This window comes from Populus euphratica, unplaced genomic scaffold, assembly GCF_000495115.2.
Source record: "Populus euphratica unplaced genomic scaffold, PopEup_1.0 scaffold45.1, whole genome shotgun sequence".
NCBI lineage: Eukaryota > Viridiplantae > Streptophyta > Magnoliopsida > Malpighiales > Salicaceae > Populus > Populus euphratica.
This window is the reverse complement of record NW_011499886.1, coordinates 471,259-492,600: the sequence shown is the minus strand read 5'-3', so window position 1 is coordinate 492,600 and position 21,342 is coordinate 471,259. Positions and strand designations below refer to the sequence as shown.

At 34.3% G+C, this 21,342-nt stretch overlaps 2 protein-coding genes across 3 annotated transcripts; both read right to left on the bottom strand.

Moving 5' to 3' along the window:
- Positions 1–3,296: 3,296 nt before the first annotated feature.
- Positions 3,297–6,648, bottom strand: LOC105130297 (Pentatricopeptide repeat (PPR) superfamily protein). The gene is made up of 2 exons (XM_011032738.1): positions 3,662–6,648; positions 3,297–3,563 (listed from the first exon to the last, which is right to left on the bottom strand). The coding sequence occupies exon 1, from the start codon at positions 6,586–6,588 to the stop codon at positions 4,249–4,251; it is 2,340 nt and encodes a 779-aa protein (XP_011031040.1). The 5' UTR covers positions 6,589–6,648; the 3' UTR covers positions 3,297–3,563; positions 3,662–4,248.
- A 3,224-nt stretch (positions 6,649–9,872) lies between these two features.
- On the bottom strand, positions 9,873–15,899 carry LOC105130295 (monoacylglycerol lipase ABHD6-like). Of its 2 annotated transcripts, none has more exons than XM_011032736.1 (4): positions 15,027–15,899; positions 10,822–10,914; positions 10,632–10,699; positions 9,873–10,399 (listed from the first exon to the last, which is right to left on the bottom strand). In XM_011032736.1, exons 1-4 carry the CDS (start codon positions 15,651–15,653, stop codon positions 10,237–10,239), a joined length of 951 nt encoding a protein of 316 aa, XP_011031038.1. In that variant the 5' UTR covers positions 15,654–15,899; the 3' UTR covers positions 9,873–10,236. The 2 variants fall into 2 exon arrangements, with proteins under 2 accessions (XP_011031038.1, XP_011031037.1); XM_011032735.1 differs by lacking the exon at positions 15,027–15,899 and adding an exon at positions 12,607–13,671.
- Between the last annotated feature and the right edge of the window lie 5,443 nt (positions 15,900–21,342).

Below are 21,342 nucleotides of genomic sequence, written 5' to 3'. Positions count from 1 at the left end.
TTTCAAACAGACAATGGTGGTGGATACACTTTAAATTTTTTCTTCAAAGTTTTTAAGAATAAAAAGATCAAGTAATATTTCATTATTCATAAAACACTTTAACAAAATAGAGTCGTAGAACGCATGAACTGCATATTGGTGAAGAAAGTTTAACTTATACTACCACATTCATGACTAAGAAAAACATTTTATGGTGAGGCATTAAACTATACTTGTTATATTTCCAATCAATTGCCTTTAACAACATTACATGGAAGAACTCTCTTGGAGGTATGGTTAAACTCTATTACTACTGATTATGAATCAATACATGTATTTAGATGCTCCGTATATTATCATGTTATTGAGTTTATGCTGAATTCTAGAGCCAAGAGAACTATATTCTTGAGTTTTATTGGATGATAAAAGGTTATAGACTTTAATGTTCTGAATCAAAGAAAATGATGATGAGTAGATATGTCACTTTTGACGAGTCTAGCATATTGCAACAAAAGAAATCATAAAAGAATGAGAAACAACAAAGTGATGCATAACATGTGGAGTTTGAGACATTACTCATTCCTATAAAGATTATTCAAACAATCAATTTTCCTGCAGAAAAAGATCTAGATGAAAGTTTACATGAAGAGGATGTTATAACTCTAGTAACCACATAACAACAAGAATTCATTACAACAAGTAAACTAAAAAGGATTGTCGAGAAACTTACTCAGTATTGTAATATGGTAGCCTTTAGATGTTTTATGATTGATGATGAAATCCTCTATATCTACAAAGAAGTAGTACAAAAAATACAAAATAAAAAAAGGCAATGGATAAGAGATGAAATATCTTAACAATAATTAGACTTGAAATTTAATATAACTTCCTTAAGAAAAGAAGGTAATTGGTTATAGTTGGGTCTATTCCAATAAGAAAGGTAATCTTGAAAAAAATAACATTCGATCCAAGGTAAGATTTGTGGTAAAAGGTTATCCTAAAAAATAGAGGATAAATTATGACAAGGTATTCTCCCCGATTGCTAATCATTCATGAATCCATATTATGTTAGATTTGGTTGCACAGTTTGATCTTGAGTTTAGCCCAACTTAATGTAAACATTGCCTTCTTACATAGAGATTTATTAGAAGAAATTTTATGTCTCAGTCACATGGTTTCAAAGTCACCAGGAAAAAGAATTAGGCTTGTAAACTGAAAAAAAGTAATTGTATGGATTTATATAATCTTTATGCTAGTGGCATATATGTTTAACAAGTTCATGGCAGAACACAAATGCATATAAAGTCAATTTAACCATTGTGTATATTTTTGTAAGCTCCTTAATGATTTTTTCATCTATTTGCTCTTATATGTGGATGATATGTTGATTATATTTAAGAGAAATGTGAAAATTGATTAACTAAAAGGTCAACTAAAGAATGAGTTTGTGAAAGATCTTGAAGAAGCTAAAAAGATTTTTAGCATGAAGATTTAAAGTGACAGAAGAAAAGACACGATTTGTTTGACACAAACCCAATACTTAAAGAAAGTTCTACAGAGAATTGATGTAAATGGCAAGACCAAGCTTGTAAGTACATATTTAACCCTTTATTTTAAACTCATTGCTTCATTATCTCCACACACGGAGGGTGAGCATAAACATATTGCTTAAATTTTACATACAAATGCAGTTAGTGCATTAATGTCTGCACCAGTTTGTCCGAGACTGAAATTTTATATTCTTTCAATATGGTGAGCAGGAATATATATGATATGAGAAGGGGTTACTGGCAAGTAACAAAATAGATTATATGATAGATTCATAGCACAATTGCTATTGGTTTAAAGTTTAAAAGACAGAATCAAACATAATTTAGTTAGTTATATAAGCTCAAACTATACAAGTAGCTTGGACGAGTGTTGTTTTATTATAGACTATGTATTTACACTTACTAGAGGACTCGTGAGTTAAAGGTTAACATTACAATCAACAATATATTTGTCAACTACTAAGGCATAGTATATGGTAGTGACAAAAACCTTCAATAAAGTTATCTTAAAGGGATGAAAGGAATATTATACTATAAAAAAATTGGTTAGTTAACATGCACATAAAAATTATTTAAAAAATCAAATTTCAATATTACTTGAACATTAATATCACTTGGTGTTGTGTACCCTCGAGATGCATGGCATCATTGAGTGAATACTAGGAGGAAAAATCTCGCAAGGTTAGAAATTTATGGCAATTTGTCTAGATTTCCCTCATCCTGTCTCCGTAACCATGCTGGCCTCTAAACACCAACTTCCAGTCTCTAACTATCTCTTTAACTCTCCAGCTCGAAACCTCCAACTTCATACAACTTCATACATAATGGCACCATTTAGTCCCTATAAATAGGAGGCTCCCTCCATTATTGAAAAAATCAAGTGAGAGTGAGATTAATTGAGTGTGCGAGAAGTGAGCAACTTGCAAGGGAGAAAAGAGATGGAGATCTTTGTCTTGATTTTTTATTGAGGTTCTGGTGAGTGATTGTATCATTTCTTCAGTATAGTGAAATTCATTGCTTCATGGACATGCCTTGTTAACAAACAGATTTACATGGTTCCTTAATCAAGTTCGTCCATGGAGTAGCAGATTTAACCATTTTTTACTGTTGAAATCTGGGAGAAAATGTATCCGAAGTGTTTGCCAATGTGATGCTCGTGAAGAAAGCAAATGGAAAGTGGAGAAAACGTGTAGACTTTACCACCCTAAATAAAGCTTGTTTGAATGATAGTTACCCCTCATGAAAATTAATCAACTTGTGGATTCAACGGTAGATTATCATATGTTGGGTGTTTTAGATTTGTTTTTCAAATATCACTAAATTAAGATGAAAAATAAAGTTAAAATGAGAACGCATTTCATCATGTACTGTTATAAAGTGATGCCTTTTGGATTAAAAAATGCTAAAACAACTTATTAAAAATTGGTTGCTAAAGTCTTTTGGAAAAATTGGTCACTGGTCGGAAGGTAGAGGCCAACATTGATGATACGGTGGGTTGAAGTGTGAGATCAGTTTATGGTACATGGGATAGCGAATTCAGTCGCATCTTACCCTTGCAAACTCAAAGTATCATGGCGAACTTCATTTTTTGGTGAACGGGCCCAAATTTTTAATCATATAATTAAGTAAATGCCGATAAGGGATTTTTTTTTTAATCGAATTCACGGTACGTATTTGCAAATAAAAGATGCAGAAAATAGCAAAAACGCTATAGTAATGAAGTGTCAAACCTTTCTCATAAATACTTGGTAGTGGATTCCTATAATAGCAAGAAAACATCTTTCATGATATTAAAGAATGATTGTCATCGACTTGGAGAAACCAAAAGAGTTGATGCACAAGAAGGTGATATATTCTAACAAATTAGACCATCTAATTATATCATGACTAAAGAAAAGTTGACGTTATTTGTTACACAGCACCAACTCCAGATGGCGAATGAACGTAGTGCATGGTAACTCTCACAGGCTAGCACAAGATGCCTTCCCTCCACAATGCCATGCTCCTGTCACCATCGCTCTCCTCCAAGTACCACTGCAATATCAATTACAAATTGAAAATCATATCAAGCGTAAAATTTGCACATGGAGAAAGAAGAATTAAGGCATAGAGCTGCAAGACTAGTTGAAAACCTGTCAGTGACAACATCTTCCAGGAGATAGCAGCACATACTCCAGGACTAGAACGTAAAAGATGGCACCTATTCCAGAGCAATCTGACAAAACGTCCTCACAGAGGTTAGAATTTAACATCCATGGATTTCTAAATGTTGATAGAGTTTGTAAGCTTCAACATTATCAAACTGGCTCCTTGAAGCTTCAAACAGATTCTTATTGTCACTAATTACAACCCCGGTTTTGTTTGTCAGAAACGCCAGGCAGTGTTTGAACTAGTCAAACTGACAATTATTGCCCCAACAAGTGTTCGATAGGTTTTATGATGATGAGTCTGCTTAAGTACTTCGTATTGACAACACCCAAACGCCATGGAAAATGATACAAGGCCGCAACCCACTGTGATGAACAAGATTACCCGCAAGATGCGTTCTTGCAATTCTAGTTATGACCATCAATTCTTGGCCCTAACAAGCTGTATACAGAGCTCTTTTCAGGTCAGAAAATGTCACATTTAAGGTAGCCTGCAAAACTCCTCGTATACTTAAATGAGTTTAAGGTTCAATGGAGATATGCGAACAATAACAAATGACATTCCCTCTAAGCTACACTGCACTCCAACCAGCTCTCTTCCCTACTCCCCTTTCCTTCATCAGTTCCCTTGTTCTTTCAGCCTCGTCCCACTTTCCCATAGAACCATACATGTTGGAAAGCATTATATAGTACCCATCATTTTCTGGGTCAGATTCAATAGCACATGTTGCCACCCTTATTCCTATCTCAATTTCATTATGAATTTTACAAGCACTTAACAAAGTTCCCCAAACACCTGCATCAGGACAAATTGGCATTGACTGAACCAGATCTTCAGCTTCTTGTAGATTACCTGATCTTCCAAGAAGATCTGCCAAACAAGCAAAATGCTTTAGATTGGGTTTTATAGAATAATATTGCATTCTATCGAACAGTTGCTTCCCTTCATCAACATATCCTGCATGAGTGCAAGCTGAGAGGAGTGATAGAAAGGTAATTGCATTCGGTTTAACATTTGATTGCTCCATTTGTTGGAAAACCTCCATTGCAGAATTTGCATCTCCATGCAGACCATAACCTGAGATCATTACATTCCAAGAAATGACATCTTTCTCCTTCATTGAGTTGAACAATTCTCTTGATTGTTCAAGTTGACCACATTTTGCATACATATCAACCAATGCAGTACCAAGAGAAACATTGAGCTCAAATCCTCCTTCCTTAATATATTGGTGAACCATTTTTCCTTTCTCCAAGGATGGGAGATGACCGCAAGCTGAAAGAACTATAACCAATGTTGCTGAATTGGGGTTTAATTTTTCTGAAATCATTTCATCGAATAATGTGATAGCCTCTGCGTGGTGCCCACTGTGAGTATATGATGAGATCAAGGTGTTCCATGTGACAACATCTCTCTGCGTCCTACAAAACATTTTCCATGCAATGGACAAATTACCACCTTTTCCGTACATGTCTATAAGTGAATTGGCGATTGAGACATCTTCATCCACTGAATTCTTAATTATGTAACAATGAACTGATCGACATGGATTAATCAGTCCCAATTTAGAGCACGAAGAAATTACAGAGACCAAGCTGTTTGAATCAGCTTCAATGCCTAGATCTCTCATCTCCCTAAATAATTCGATACACTTCCCTTCTATTCCCATCTTACCATATCCAAAAACCATAGTGTTCCATGACTCTTTACTCCATTCATGTACACCATCTAAAAGCTTCTCTGCGGGGTTTAAAGTTCCAAACTTGCAATACATGGATAACAAAGCATTGTTAACCGTATCGTCCAAAACATAGTTTCTCCTTACAATAAGTCCATGAAAGGCTTTTCCCTCTCTCACCATCATGGAATTACCAAAACCCAAAAGGATGCAACTTACAACAATCCCATCTGGATACACATCATCAACCTGCATATCCCAAAACAGGTTTAAGCACTCATTCATAAACCCAAATCTTGCACAAACACCAATTACTGATGTCCATGAGAAAACATCTTTATCTACAACTTGACAAAAAGACTTATGAGCCTCTTCAACATTCCCACACTTGGAATACATTGACAAAAGAGAAGATTGAACAGCATGAGAGCACCCGAGTCCAGTTTTCACAGCTAAACCATGGAGACACCTTCCTGCAATCATTGCGCCCAAATTCCCACAAGCTTGAAACCCACCTTCTAGTGTCCTAGAATTAACCTTCTCACCATCCCCACCAATTCTATGCATCTCACAAAGACACTCCAAACCCTTCTCACTGTCATCATTATGCACATACCCGATTACAAGTGCTGTCCAAGACACCACATCTCTAACAACAATTTCATCAAACATAAGAGATGCATCCTCCATAACCCCACATTTAGCGTACATGTAAACAAAAGATGACCCAACCGCAGAATTTTCCGCAAAAAATCCAGATTTTGAGACCAACCCGTGAATGTATTTTCCCTCTTCAAGCCACAAAAGCTCAGCACAAGTGGCTACAATCATGGGAATTGTAAATTGGTTTGGTGGGGTATTATCATACCGCATTTGGATGTAAAAGTCAAAAGCTTTGAAGTAATTCCCATTGGAAAAGTGAGATTTGATGATAGAATTCCAAAGAAAGGTGTCTTTTTTATTTGTTGAGTCAAAAACATAGGTGGATGAATGGGGTTTTCTGAAAGATGCATAGAGAGAGATAAGTTTTGATGATATAAAAACATTGTTTGCATTGCCAGTAGTTATTATGAGAGCATGGGATTTGTGTAGAGATTGGAGAGTTTGGGCCTGGTTAGAGAGAAATGAGTCTATGTGACAGTTAAGGTAGTTAGAAGATGAATGGTAAGAAATTTGAAAAGGAGAGGGAAAAAGGCGTCTAAAGAGATGGGGGGCGGGTTTAAGGATCACCATGTCTCTGTCTCCGATCGCAGAGAGAGGAGATGAGCGTATAAATTTTTGTGCTGTAGTCGTAGTATTTTAGCCGGTAATTGAAGTTATTTTTTAAAGTGTTTTTTTATTTAAAAATATATTAAAATAATATTTTTTATTTTTAATATTAGTATATTAAAATTATTTTAAAATATTAATTTAAATAAAAAATTCTTTAATTTTTTTAAAAATATTTTTAAAATGCAAAAATAAATGGGAATTAATTTTTTTTCTAAATTTTAATAGCAGGAGAGACTAATGTCTCCCTTGCTCTTCGGATTTTCTAATAAATTAACTGAAGTTATCCCAATTTATACATAGAATTCTTTGACAAATAACACGTTGCTTTTGAGAAAGATTCAAGTACCATTTCGGAAAGAGAGCAAATCCCATTAACTTAGTGGTGCTGTTAAGCATCTTGCACTCCTCGTTTTTACATTAATAAACACAAACGTATAGAATTAACTATGGATTTACATATTCATATAGTTCTTCCTCTTATTTAGCCTCTTCAAAAAAAAAAAAAAAGTTACTTAACCCTGCCGGGAGGTGGCCTTTTGTGTGGGAGTCTTGTTATGGTTTCCACTCCCCTGCCTTTGTGAGCTTCCACACCTGTCTCTGTGAAGGTCCACGAGGTTTCATTTGGTTACTTCCTCTTGGACAGAGGACGAACCTGGCCTTGGTTGAGTGGGTTTAGTAGATTACTTGCTGCTAAACACGGCTCTCGCCTCTCGCCTCTCGCCTCTCGCAGTGACAAAAACAAATTCTTAATTTCGACTATGCGGTGCTATGGCTAGCAAAAGGATTTTAGAGATTGACCCCAGAAGTCTTTATACGAGCTGCTGCATTAAATAGCTGCACTAGGACATCCAACTGGGATTGGAATATTGGATGGGCTTCAGGACACAAAAGTAACCATGGCAAGGACCACATTTTACATCACATGCTAGGATACAGGTGTTTAGCTCAAGAACAAAACATACAAGATAAAAATCCTCGAAAGCATACAACGATTGCTTAATTTCCTCTTTACTCTGCCCTTTTCCTTCGCCAACCGACACATCAAATTCTCCATGGAAATCTTCTACTGTTGAACGTCATCATCCTTTTGCTCTCCCATGTCACCCAATTCATACTAGATCGGGCGAGCATTAGCCCAAGACCTACCATGCCGGACCACATATGGTTCCATACAGCAGGTCAAGTACCCTCTTGGCAGTGGCCACTGCTGCGGCTCACCCAGTTTCCATCCTTACATGGCTGGTTCAACTGAGGGTGACCAGCACCTACTCATAGCTTACACAGGTTGTTACCATATCACCTCCATATCCTACACCACCTCCACCACACATGTCCACATGCACCTCCATGCAACAATCCCCTTAACTGAGGCCTCGACTGGGCAAGTCCATTCCAGCTTGGCCCAACAACTTCCCCTCTCCTCTCATGCACACCCTCGACTTCCTGTCTCACCACCAAGGGGTCACCTGTTTGTGACACCTCCTCCTCTTATCTCTGCGCAACGATTTGCACGTGTACATCCGTGATTGGCCTTGGCTTGCCACTCTTACCACCTACAAACACGTGTTGTGTGTATTCTCCAGCTAATTTTAATAGCGAAGGTGAGCTTGATCTCCAAAAGCTGAAGTGCATGGGATATGCTTCAGATATGTTCCTTCAGGATTATCCAACCAAACCTTTCCAATGGCAGTATGGGGCAATATTGAAGTACAGAAGGGGGGGTTTAGATGATTATTACATGGAAAATAAGGGCTACACTTGTGAGACTAGCGGTGGAATTTGTGGTTACGCTCATCCTGGCAATTCCTTTGTTTGTTTGTTTGTTTGTTTGTGCCGTAATAAAACCACTACCGCTACGGAGTGCGATCCCTACAGCCTGCAGAATTTATTTAATATGACAGGGGACATGATGTTATTATATTTATGTGAATATATATTTATTATTAATAAATATTTAATTTATTTTTAATATTTATATAATATTAAATTAATAAATTTAATATTTGATTTATGAATTTAAAGAAAAGATAAAATCTAAAATATATATATATAACAAAAATATTTTGCAAATATAATTATAAAATTATTATAATAATGAGATTTTTATTGTATTAAAATATTATTTTTAAAATATTTTTGATCGATACTCTTTTATATATTGGATATTTGTTAGAGCCAGAAAGATTAATACATATTATGTTTTTTTATTTATGAAAGGAAACAATTGTTTTTATAAGTTAAGGTATAAGAGATATATAAAACTAATATGCAGGTGTTTGTCATAAAACATATACACTGAATTAACCCGTTTAAGAATTTCATATAAAAAGATTATTTTCTATGTAAAAGCTTATATGACGATTGTGTAAGTAATTCTTACACTTAAAAACACTAAATTATTTTATATAAAAAATGTTATACTTTAATATTATTACATATTATCTTAATTAAGATAACAAAGAGATAGATATTAGATATAACATAAAATGTATGAAGGTACCTGAGTGATTAAGAGAGGATTCATCACTTTAGGTGAATTAAAAAAAATATTATATTTGTTCTTAAATAGTATTTATTAAGAAATTATTTGCTAAAAAAAATAAGATTTGAAAAGAATTTCAAATCTTATTAAAACGATTAAATAACTTTTAAGTGGAAAATAAATATAATTTAACAGGCATATTTTATGTTTTCATGTTAAATCCAAACATTATTAATGAAAAAATATTAATATTAAATTAAAATATTATTGATGAAAAAATATTAACTATACTTAAAAAAAACTACTAAATAAAAAATTAAGTCAAATTAATTACTTTTCTAATATATATGACAAGTGGTTAACCAGTTATACAAGGAATAAAGCAGTTAAGCCTGTAATAAATTCATTCATAAGTATAACACTCTCCCTCCATATGCATTGGACTGATGGAAAGGGAACAAAAAAACACCCTGAACTCAAGTGATCATAGCGATGAATGTAGCTTCCAAATACTTCTTCTAGTAGTTCCACTTACCATGATTTCTTTCCAATAAAAATTGTTTAATCACTCTTCAGCTTTGACTCCCTTTTCAACTCCCTCAAATTCCTAGTTACATAATTCCTCACCATTCAAACAACTTCCAAAAGGCTTTGATTTGAGGTAGAGCAAAGGACTGTGAGTTCTACATCCATGCCTATGATGGTGTAGAAAAAGGGCAGTTTCAGCTTTCATTCAGTGACATACGAATAAGCAATATTTGGATAAGCCTATAATTAATATAGAATATTAAAAATAAATTAAAAATAAATGTGCATATACATACAGAGATACAGAGGAGCATCCAAAACTCTGTCAGCAACAAAAGGGATGCAACAATCACAGAAAAATTTCCAGTTTTTGCAGTGCAAACTTTTCGAAATAGGAGATTGCAAGTGTTACCTAACCAGTTTCCTCAGAGATGAGGGGATCATAGCTCAAATCTCTTTGAATTGATCTACTTTATCCTCTCTCAATAATTAAATGAGTACATTTATAAGCTTCGAATTGTCTTCAGTGCACGCAAGTTGCAATCTAAATAGAGAAGTCAGAAACTCCTGAGTTCTCCTCATCATTCTAGGTAGGTATTTCAATCTGACTTAGTACCGTTTCCATGTCTGGCTTGCTTTGATAAAGGATGATTGTCAATGAAGAAAGACTTTAAGTGTTTATACAGCTCCTTAGGCCTCTCTGCATTGAGTGCATGACCGACATTCTTTATTATCACTAATTCTGCATTATCACTGATATGCCTGCACGCGTCAATGAAGAAAAATCATTAACTTATTATTGCATCAACTAGCACAGTTACTAACCACAAAAGTCCCAGTTGGTTGCTGAATAGATGACCATATCAGGAAGGGGAGTAGGCAAAGCAGGTTCCAAGATTGTTCAAAAGTGGATGCTTTTATGTTCTTTCCTATTAGATAGATATGAAAGCTTGAAAAGCACACCGAGCTGAACAGGTACTCAAGAATTGATTACCTTTCTAATCTGTGTGCCAATTCCAGGGGGAAAACCTGGTCATGTTCTCCCCAGATTATTAGTGTAGGCTGCATAGAGGAAACATACTCCTTTTAGAAGGTGCTCAAGAAGATCAACAACAGCTAAATTTGAACCAGAAAATATTCACACATATGTATTGGAATTGAAAGAGGTATTAAAATTACAGTACCTGAGTTATCTTAGGAAGATCTGACATCTTTCTATCTTTGTGTAATGCCTGGATTAATTCTTCCTTCTCTTGACGGAATTCAGTGCACATTACCTGTTCACAAAACAAAAATGACAACCAAACTTCCAAACACAACTCATTCTACTTCAGAACAACTTAAATGGAACATAAACGAATAGTGTGCAAATTTGAGACAAAAAAATGAAAATGAAAATGAAATAGCACTAGATGTGACAGAATTCCACTTTCTGCAACAAAGAGATGTTTTTTGAGTCACATGCACTCGGTCAATGAACTACAGTCAACACACATCAAGGGCCTCTTTGAAGGCCTTTAACATGATGCCGAAGATGAGAATGGCGACGCGAGGTGAAAAATCGAAAAACAAAAATTTAGCAACCTCTAGAAAAGACTAGCTACATTAATGAGAAATGTGCTAAGACATGCAATTCCTATTAACTTCTCAATCTTCAGGCCAAGTAGCATGGAATTTCAAAGCCCTCCCTATTCTTTCCAATTAACTTGAAATTCTCTTGCAGGAATGTCTTAGTACTACTCATCAAGACCATCACCTCTGTAGCCTTGGCTTCTTTGGATATCATGATTCTATATAATAAGCAGCCTAACAGATTTCCTAATCAGTTGTTTATGATCACCTCAAAATCAATCTTAGTATAATAGCTATGCTTCTTGTCCGAAAATGACATAACATCTGCCTCCTTGTTCAGGCACTTCCTGTTGCAGTTTCGACTCTGTAAATGGACAATTAGTTCTATAAAACTGGAACATGACTGATTGATCTTGCATTAAGAGTTGATCATGAACGACCTCTTTAAAATATGAGTGGGATATTCAAATGGGCATGTCAAAAGTAAAAAAAAAAAAAAACACTGCTCATTTTGCAGATTCACGAATACACTCTCTTTTGCCCCACTACTTTCATGCCATGCAAGCTCTTTCTCTCTAAAAATCACAGCAATCAAATTATCTGATGCAGGGTCATTCAGGGCCAAACTTTTTCTCACCCACACTCAATAGTAGATGTCAGAGATAAGCTGCATTAACAACTACCCTGTCCAGCGCAGTGAAATTGTGCCCCCACACAGAAAAGGAAAGGTAAGAGTCACCACTAGGGTCATTAAAAACTATGCAATAAAACTGTGCCCACGCACAAAAGGAAAGGTCGGTAGACTAAAATGTGAACGCGTCATAGCTTACTGAATTATCAAGGTAGTTAGCAATTAAATGACACATTCAATTTCAATAAATATGACAATTTTTTGCTAAAATCCTAAAGAATTAAATACAACTATTTTCCTTTCCAATCTTAATACACATTTGTTTTTAATCTGAAAGTACAATCAATACTCTTCCACACATGAATCTACAAAGTCTCAAACGTATTGCATGTGCGTTCAAAGCAACATCTAAGATCATAATAAGATCATCATAACTTCATTGCTATGAAAGCATTGACGATTATGCACTATTGAAAGGGTTCGTCTGGCGCATGCTAGTGCTCTTAGGTAGTGTGGTTGTCCTGTTTTTGGCCGTAGGTTCAATCTAAAAGTCGAGAATTCAGACGTGAATGATAGTGAATTTTTCAAAACGTTTTTATGAATATGAAGTATAAACTAATTAAGTACACATTTTAGCTTTTCTCATTATTGGAGAAAAAAAGAAAATGCAAACTTTTTCTTCTTCTTTCTACTTAGTTTTATAGCAAGAGATGTCATCTATCCAACTTTGAAGTGTGCACCGAACTCGTGAAAGCTTGAAACTAACCTCGATAAAATCTTGAAGAAAACAAGAGGGCATACTGGGTGGTGGTTTATAGAAAGACAGCCTCACCAACTGTCTAGCTTTTTCAGGTGTTTGTGGAATCAAGACCTTAGCAGCTTCCTCAATACTTGTCACCACCTTAAACACTCCTCCTTCACCTACATCCTTCTCTTCAAAACATACCCCGGCACATCCTAGAGCCACGCGCCTCACGCGCTCTTTAAACTGTGCCGCCATGCTATACGCCACGAACCCGCCATAGCTCAGCCCAAACACGTCCATCTTGGTTACTTTTTGGGCTTCCATGAGGCTCATAACGCATTGCGCTTGGAACGACTCGGACCTTTCTGCTCTTGTTGTGTAGGATTCTCCGAAGAATAGGAGGTCCGGTACATAAACGTTGAATCTGGGCATGAACTGGGGGATTAGACCGTTGAATTGCCACATTGCGTTGGCACCGAAGCCGTGGATTAATAGTAACGTAGGTCTTGATGGGTTGTGTCTCTTTGGGATCCAACAGTGCATGATCGTGCCGTCGCCGAGGTCGGTTGTGGATGATTTTAGGCCTGCTCGAGTGAAGGAGTAACGGTAGCATGAGTCCTGTGTTGCAGCAAAACTAAAGCACTTTGCCATCGGGGTAAGTTTCTTTAGGGGAGGAGATTAGCGAGGGATAGCGGGTTCTTGTGCGGTTTTAGTTTCAGAAATATTTTGTGATCAGCTTGGTGAAAAATAAAGGATGGTGAAAGAATTATACGGATTCTATTATGATGAGAATATATGAAAAAACGTGAGGAAAAGAGAAAGACGATCGGTGGTGGTGGTGGTGGTGGTGGTGGTGGTGAGTTCTTGTTTGGCAATGTCTTCTGTGGGGATGGGGGGATAAAACATTTGAAGTTAATTCAGAGGTCGCTCTCTGATTTTTTGTTTTGTAGATTTTTCTTTCTTTCTATTGTAGAGGTGTTTTTATTTTTAATTTTAGGCTTCTTAATAAGTAAAACTCTCTTCTTTTTACAATTACAGAACCTGGTTTTGCGGATCTGGTCCTTGTCTGAAACCATTTAAAAAAAAATCAACACATAGTTAACTAAATTTAACCCAATTAATTGAACGGTCAATTTACAATATAGTTAAAATTTAGTTTTATTTTTTATTAAAAAAATAAATTAATTAACTAGGATTAATTTGTTCAACCTGAATCTTAAACCCCAACATGATTCTTCTTGGATTTTACAACTTTGCTTCTTTTAGTAATGTTATCTTGAATGTTAAAGGATTTTTTTATTTCATGCTTGTTATAAGAATATTATTTTTCAGTTTTTTCATCTAAATTGTACTTCTTATAAAGGGATTGTGTTATTCTTTTTTCTTTGAGTTGAATGAAGATATATAGAATGAATTCTGGTTTCAATCATAATGGGATTGTGTTATTCTTATAAAGGGATTGTGTTATTCTTTTTTCTCTCATTTTTTAATTTCAATTTAGTATATGTAATAGTATAATAGATTTAGTTCCAAGAAAAAATCTAATCACACTAAATTAAAATAACAATTTAAAAAAATTATAACTTATTATTCTATAGTTGTATTTTTAAAAAAAATATATATGAATTTCTGGATGCTATTTATTTTAAAGTAGCCATGATATCATTATTTTGATTATTAAATCTTTAGATTTTAAAAAATTTATTATGAACCTTGACTTTGAAAATCTTAATAATTTTATAATTTTTATTATGAATTAATAGATAAATTAATCCTAAATTTAAATAGATATTACAATTAAAAACCTAGATATTAATGGAAAAAATTCACGATTCTCAATACATTCGCAAATATACTCTCTTGCCAAAACTTTTGACTTGAATGTTATTTCACTATTTATTTATTTGCATTTTAATAATTTATCCATTTATTTTATTTGATGAACCAATGAATGTAAACGATGGAATTGTTCGTGTTGTTGGCTTTTCTTGTTGTTTTTTCCAATGCTGACAGGGATCCATTGGATGATATTAATTTGTTGACGAGTAGAGGGCAATAAAGACCAGACGTGGAGGGAGCTTTACAAGATGACACTTGATCTAACTCTATACATGTCCTAATATTATCGCAGAAGTACGGAAAGAATTAGGAACGAATGCTTGGAACACCTTGCTCCATAGTTGAATATTCGAAACATTTGACTTGAAAGCTAGATCTCGTGTTTCAAGCATTCAATCTAGTACTCTTCCTCTTGATTCTTTTGGGGGTGGGGGGGAACAGTCTGCGATGAAACTAGTCACATGTTCATCAGAAAAAATTAATTTTCCTATTATTAAGCCTATCAGCAGCAATGTGAGGAATAATTTATAGTCAAGCACTGTATTCTCTAGAATCAATATCGATGAATAAAATGCTATGTTATAGAACACACGATGACTAACCTCAATGAAGTCCCAGAGAAAACAAGAAGGCATGCTAGGTGGTGGTTTATAAAATGACAACCTCACCATCTCCCTGGCTTTCTCTGGTGTTTGCGGCAGCAAAATACTGACAGCCTCCTCCGCCGTTGTCACCTTAAACACCTCCATGCTCCCCGCGTCCTTCTCTTCAAAGCAAACCCCGGCACATCCTAGAGCCACGCGCCCCACGCGCTCTTTAAACTGTGCCGCCATGCTATACGCCACGAACCCGCCGTAGCTCAGCCCAAACACATCCATCTTGGCTACGTTTTGGGCTTCAATGAGCCTCATAACGCATTGTGCTTGGAACGACTCGGACCTTTCTGCCCGTGTTGTGTAGGATTCTCCGAAGAATAGGAGGTCCGGCACATAAACGTTGAATGTGGACATGAAATGAGGGATTAGACCGTTGAATTGCCACATGGCGTTGGCACCAAAACCGTGGATTAATAGTAGCGTAGGCATTGATGGGTTGTGCTTCTTTGGAATCCAACAGTGCATGATCGTGCCGTCGCCGAGATTGGTTGTGGATGATTTCAGGCCGGCTCGTTTAAAGCAGTACCTGTAGTACGAGTCTTGTGCTGCAACGAAACTGAAACACCTTGTCATCGCGGGTAGCAGTGTGTACCTGTTTTTGGATTTTGGTTCACATATACTAGATAATTCAGGGGAAAAAACGTTTTGTCATGATTGGTTAGTGAAAAGAGTGGGAGTGAGAGATAGAGTGATAAAGGAATTTTTTTTTTTTTCGGTGCTTAAAGAAGCGACGAGAATGCTTTTAGTGGATGAAATTTTGGGTGATACAGTTGTACCTCTAATTTGTTCTTACAAAGGTTTCTTTTTCTTCTTCTTATGTTCTTAGAACACAAATGAAAAAAAGTATTTTCTCTCCGATGTTAGAACACAGATGAAAAAAGTATAATGTGTGTTGAAATAATTAAGATTAAATAAAAAGAAATTAGAATTTTAGATAATTTATATATGATAAGTGTTTAGTCTTAACTTAAATACAAATAAAATATATATAGGTTAAACTGAAAGTATTATTTTACCCTTAATAAATAAAACTATATAAATATTATTTAACTTTTTCTCTCAAACTCACGATGGGATAGCTACAAGTATAAAGAGTTTGTCAACCAGAAAACAAAAACGAGAGATGGAATGGGTTTTGGTAAAGAAATCTGCAATCTGTAATCTGCAAGAAAGAAGGAACAAAAGGTAAAACAATGGTGCCATACTTGAGATGATGACAAGTAAGATGACAATCGATCTCAATATACTTAGTTCGCTCATGAAAAACCGAGTTGTGAGCAATCTGAATAGAACTCTAATTGTCACAATATATAGGAGTAGGATGAGAAAAGGAAATTCTCATATCAACAGATAACCAACGTAACCAAATAATCTCTTTGATAGTAGATGTCATAGCATGATATTCTACTTTGATGGATAATTGAAAAACAATAAATTGTTTCTTACTCTTCCAAGAAATAAGAGAATCACCTAAAAAGATACAAAACCCAGTAACAGACTTGCAATATGTGGGATCACTACCATGATCATCATCAGAACATGCACACAACTCCAAAGAAAAGATGGATGAAAGTAAAAGACTCCAAAAAATTATACCCTGAAGATATCATAAAATACGAAGAATAGCTACCCAGTGAATAGTAGTAGGAGAAGCAACAAACTGGCTAACAACATGGAGAGCATATGTAATTTTTGGGCGTGTAATGGTGAGATATACCAAACTTCCAACAATAGTGCGATATAACATAGGATTTATTAAAGGTAAGCCATCAGAGGAATAGTACCTCGCATTAACCTCAATAGGAGTATCTACAATCTTGTTATTAGTAGGTCTAGCCCGTTTAAGAATATCTACAATCTATACTGAGAAAGAATGTAACCTCTACATGAGTATGCTACCTCAATTCCCAGGAAATATCAAGGATAACCCAAATTCTTCATTTCAAATCGTCTAGCCAACTCTTTCTTTAATACTGAAATACCATCAATGTCATCACCAGTAATAATCATGTCATCAACATATAAAAACAGAATAATACGATCTGCATCAATGCACTTAATAAAAAGAGCAGAATCATGACTGTTAACAACAAAGCTAAAAGACTAGATCACAATAGAGAATTTCTCAAACCAAGCACGGGGTGCTTATTTGTAACCATATAATGCTTTCTTAAGCTTACAAACATATTCAGAGTCATGTGAAATACCAGAAAAAAGTGTCATATAAACTTCTTCTTAAAGATCTCTATTTAAGAAGATATTTTTAACATCAAATTGAGAAACATGCCATTGACAAATCGAAGTTACGGTAATAAGAGTATGAATGGTAGTCATTTTTACAATTGGGGTAAATGTCTCCTCATAATCCATACCATACTATTGAGAGTATCTTTTTACAACCAGCTTAACTTTGTATCGCTCAATAGACCCATCAAAATTAGGCTTGATCTTATACACCAAACGACAACCAACAATACTCTTACTAAGAGGTAAAGAAACCACATCCCAAGTATCTATCTTATGCAAAGCAGAAAGTTCCTCATTCATAGCTTGCTACCAAAGCAGATCAAGAATTGCCTCTTTATAGAAAGAGAGTTAAAAGAGGCAATGAACAGAAGCTAAAATTGAAATAAATGATGAAGAATAACAAAAATAAGCAAAATCCGGTAGTTTTGTAGACTTGTGAATACGAATGGACTGACGTGGAGGTGGATCCATAATCTCAAATGAAGCTTAAGGGGCTGTATATGAGAATGGAGCTTCAGGTGTGCTAGAGAGTAAAGTACCAGTACCTGTAGAGTTATGAGTACAAATTAATCGAACATGGGGAGAGGTATCATTACCAGAATCCTCAAAAAGGGATCTATATGAATAAGATCAGTTTTAGTCAGGCTATGAATAGTGGATGGAATAGAAAAGAAAGGTATATGCTCAAGGAGAACAACATGACGAGACACATAAAGTTTCTAAGTTATTAGATTGAAACACAATACCTCTTTTTACTTTCACTATAACATAGAAAGACACAAATAACAGATTAAGAGGATAGTTTACCGCGTTCTACATGAGGATGAAGAAAAAAACAAGCACAACCAAAGACTCTAAATGATGAATAATCAGGACATACCCATATAACCTTTCAAAAAAAGATAGACCTGAACTATAAGAAGATGGAATTGTATTAATCAAACTTATAGTAATAAGAACAACTTCTCCTCAAAACTTACTAGGAAAAAAAGCAGATAATAAAAAAGAATAAGTAGTTTCAATAATATACCTATATTTTCTTTCAGCAACACCATTTTGCTCAAGAGTATTTGTACATGAAGTTTGGTGGATGATTCCATCTAAGGCAAGCAATTGATAAAATTTATTATAGGTGTTTTGCCCACCCAAATCACATCTAAAGCATTTGATCACAGTAGAATGTTGAGTTTTGATAAGAGCTCGAAAAGCTGCATATATCTTAAAGAATTCAGAATAGTATTTCATTAAATAAACCCAACAATAACGAGATAAACCCAACAATAACGAGTATGATCATCAATAAAAGAGATATAATATCAAGACCCTCCTTTTATAGCAATAGAAAAAAGTTCCCATATATCAAAATAAATCAAATCAAATGGTAAAGAAGAAACAAAAATACTTCGATTAAAAGGTAAAGTGGAAAATTTTGTTAGTTTACATCCACTACAATCAGAAATGTCATAAATTTTCAAATTTTCTAAAGCTCCTATGGATGCTAAAAATCTCAAACGAGAAGACAAAACATGACCTAGACAAAAACACTATAAATAAAAACTAGAAGATGAAATACTCAAATGAAAGGAAGACAAATCAACAGTAACAGTATCAGCAGCAGCAACTAACACTTTTAACTCATCCAAAATATATAGTTCATTCTCCTTGTGGCCTGTCCCAATCAGCTTCTAAGACTGCAGATTTTGTACATAACAAAAAAAACCAGAAAACATGATTAAATAATTACTAGAATCACATATTTGACCAACAAACGCAAGATTTAATTTGAGTTTTTGAATAAGATAAACATTAGGAAGAGATAAGTGAGGTGTGACAACAAAACCAACACCTGCTAAAGGCATAGGAGTGTCATCAACAGTTATAACAAGAATAGAGGATAAAGGGGACACAAAAGTAAAATATAAGGAATATGAAGAAATATGATGGGAAACACAAGAATCCAAGACCTATTCAGAGTGTAACATACCTGAGGAACTATGAGGCAACTGACTTATAGAAGAAGAAGCGAACATTGCTTGTGGCTGTAAGGAGAAAAACTTTTAAAATTACTTAGCCAAAGTATTAGGATCGGTAATAAAGCCTTAAGAAGCTACTGATGCAGTATTATGGTGTGGTGGTTTATAACCCTAAGATGGTCTATAAGTATTAGATTGTGACTGGCTGTCAGGCTTTCAAGCTTGATTCTGATGTCTCAACTTGGAACATTGAGTCTTCCAATGACTTTTCTGTTTACAAAAATTACACTTATCAAAGCTAACCCTTGTGTAAGACTTGTTCTGGTGATTAGAGAATGACTCAGAAGGTATTACTCATACTAAAGGATTTGAAGCAAAAAGAATTTTCTTTTCAGAATAAGACCGAAGATGTATTTCTTTAGCCAATAACTCAATAAAAACAGGGTCAACAGAAAGCAGTGGAGAACAATATAGAATTAAACCTCTAAGTCCTTCGAAATCACTGCGAAGTATTGTTAAAAACTGTATCAATCATTGTTGCTCTCTACGCTCAATATAGACACCATATACCTTTAATTATGTCGATTCTGTAAGAGTCAATTGATCCCAAAGATCTGTCATAGTAGAATAAAACTCTTGAATACTCATATTCTTTTGATGAAGAGCTCGTATGTCATTCTCTAATTAATACTGTTATGCAAAATTTGATTGTGTGAATAACCTTTGCAGATGATCCCAAACCTCTTTTGTTGTCTCGTACTTCACCAACTACGTACCTATCGAATGCTTAACAGAATTATTGATCTAATTAATGATCTTTACATTATTTGCTTCTTATGTATCTATCAAAACAACATCTCTCCCCTCAATATTCTTAGATATCATATAAGTTCCACTAACACACCTTCATATTTTTTTACCCTTAAAAAAAATTCTCATTACGTAACTCCAATATGAATAGTTCTTCCCTTTCAACCTCACACTCATAGATCGAAGCGAATCATCTCTTTCAGTAGCCATAATCAACAATCATAGAGAACCAAAATGCAAAAGCAGCGGAAAATAAAATATCAAATTGCAAAAACTAAACAAAGATTACAAAAACTAAATAAATATCTTCTTTATGAAATACCAAAATAATTGCAAAAACCGAATGCAACTACCAAATTGAAGAAACTAAATGAAAAATGAAATACCAAAATAATTATAGAAACTAAATACAAATATCAAATTACAATGGCTAAAGGAAAGATAAAATATCAAATTTTTGCAAAAGCGAAAATAAAATCTCATTCTAAAAAATTAAGCCTCGTTTGGGAAACCAACTCTAATACCAATTTTTTGCAGTTGGATCCGCCAAGATGTGTTTGGGATTAAGTCTTGTTCTATAAAACCAACTTTGATACCATGTTGAAATAATTTAGATCAAATACAAAAAGGAGGCAAAATTTTGAATGATCTGTATATGATAAGTGCTTAGTCTTAACCTAAATACAAATAAAGTATGTATAGGTTAAACTAAAAGTACTTCATTTTACATATAACCTGTATAAGATTAAGATGAATAGATAAAAAAAAAAGGTAAAAAAATCACTTTAAATAGACTTAAAATTAAATATTAAAATTAAGAAAAAAAAACTAAATTCATGAGATCAATATATAATTTAATAGAAAAAAAATTATGAAAAATTACAAAACATAGTTTCTAAAATAATTAATATTGAAGAATGAAATTGAAAGATAAACTAAATAATAAAAAAAGAGTTGTTAAATGATAGGAAAAAAACTAAATCAAAAAATCAAAATGTTATTCAAGTTAATAGTTTAGCTACACATTTTAATGTTATGTTAATAATATACTTAAATCATTGTCCACACCATGTTGTATGTTGAATCAAATTTATTTTGGACCTAAAAAATATATTTATGTGTTTTTAATTTATTTTTAAATAAAAAAATTAAATTATATAAAAATTGACCTGATGTAACCCTATTGACTAGACAAGTTTTAAGATACTCGAACAACTAATAAAAATAGTTTG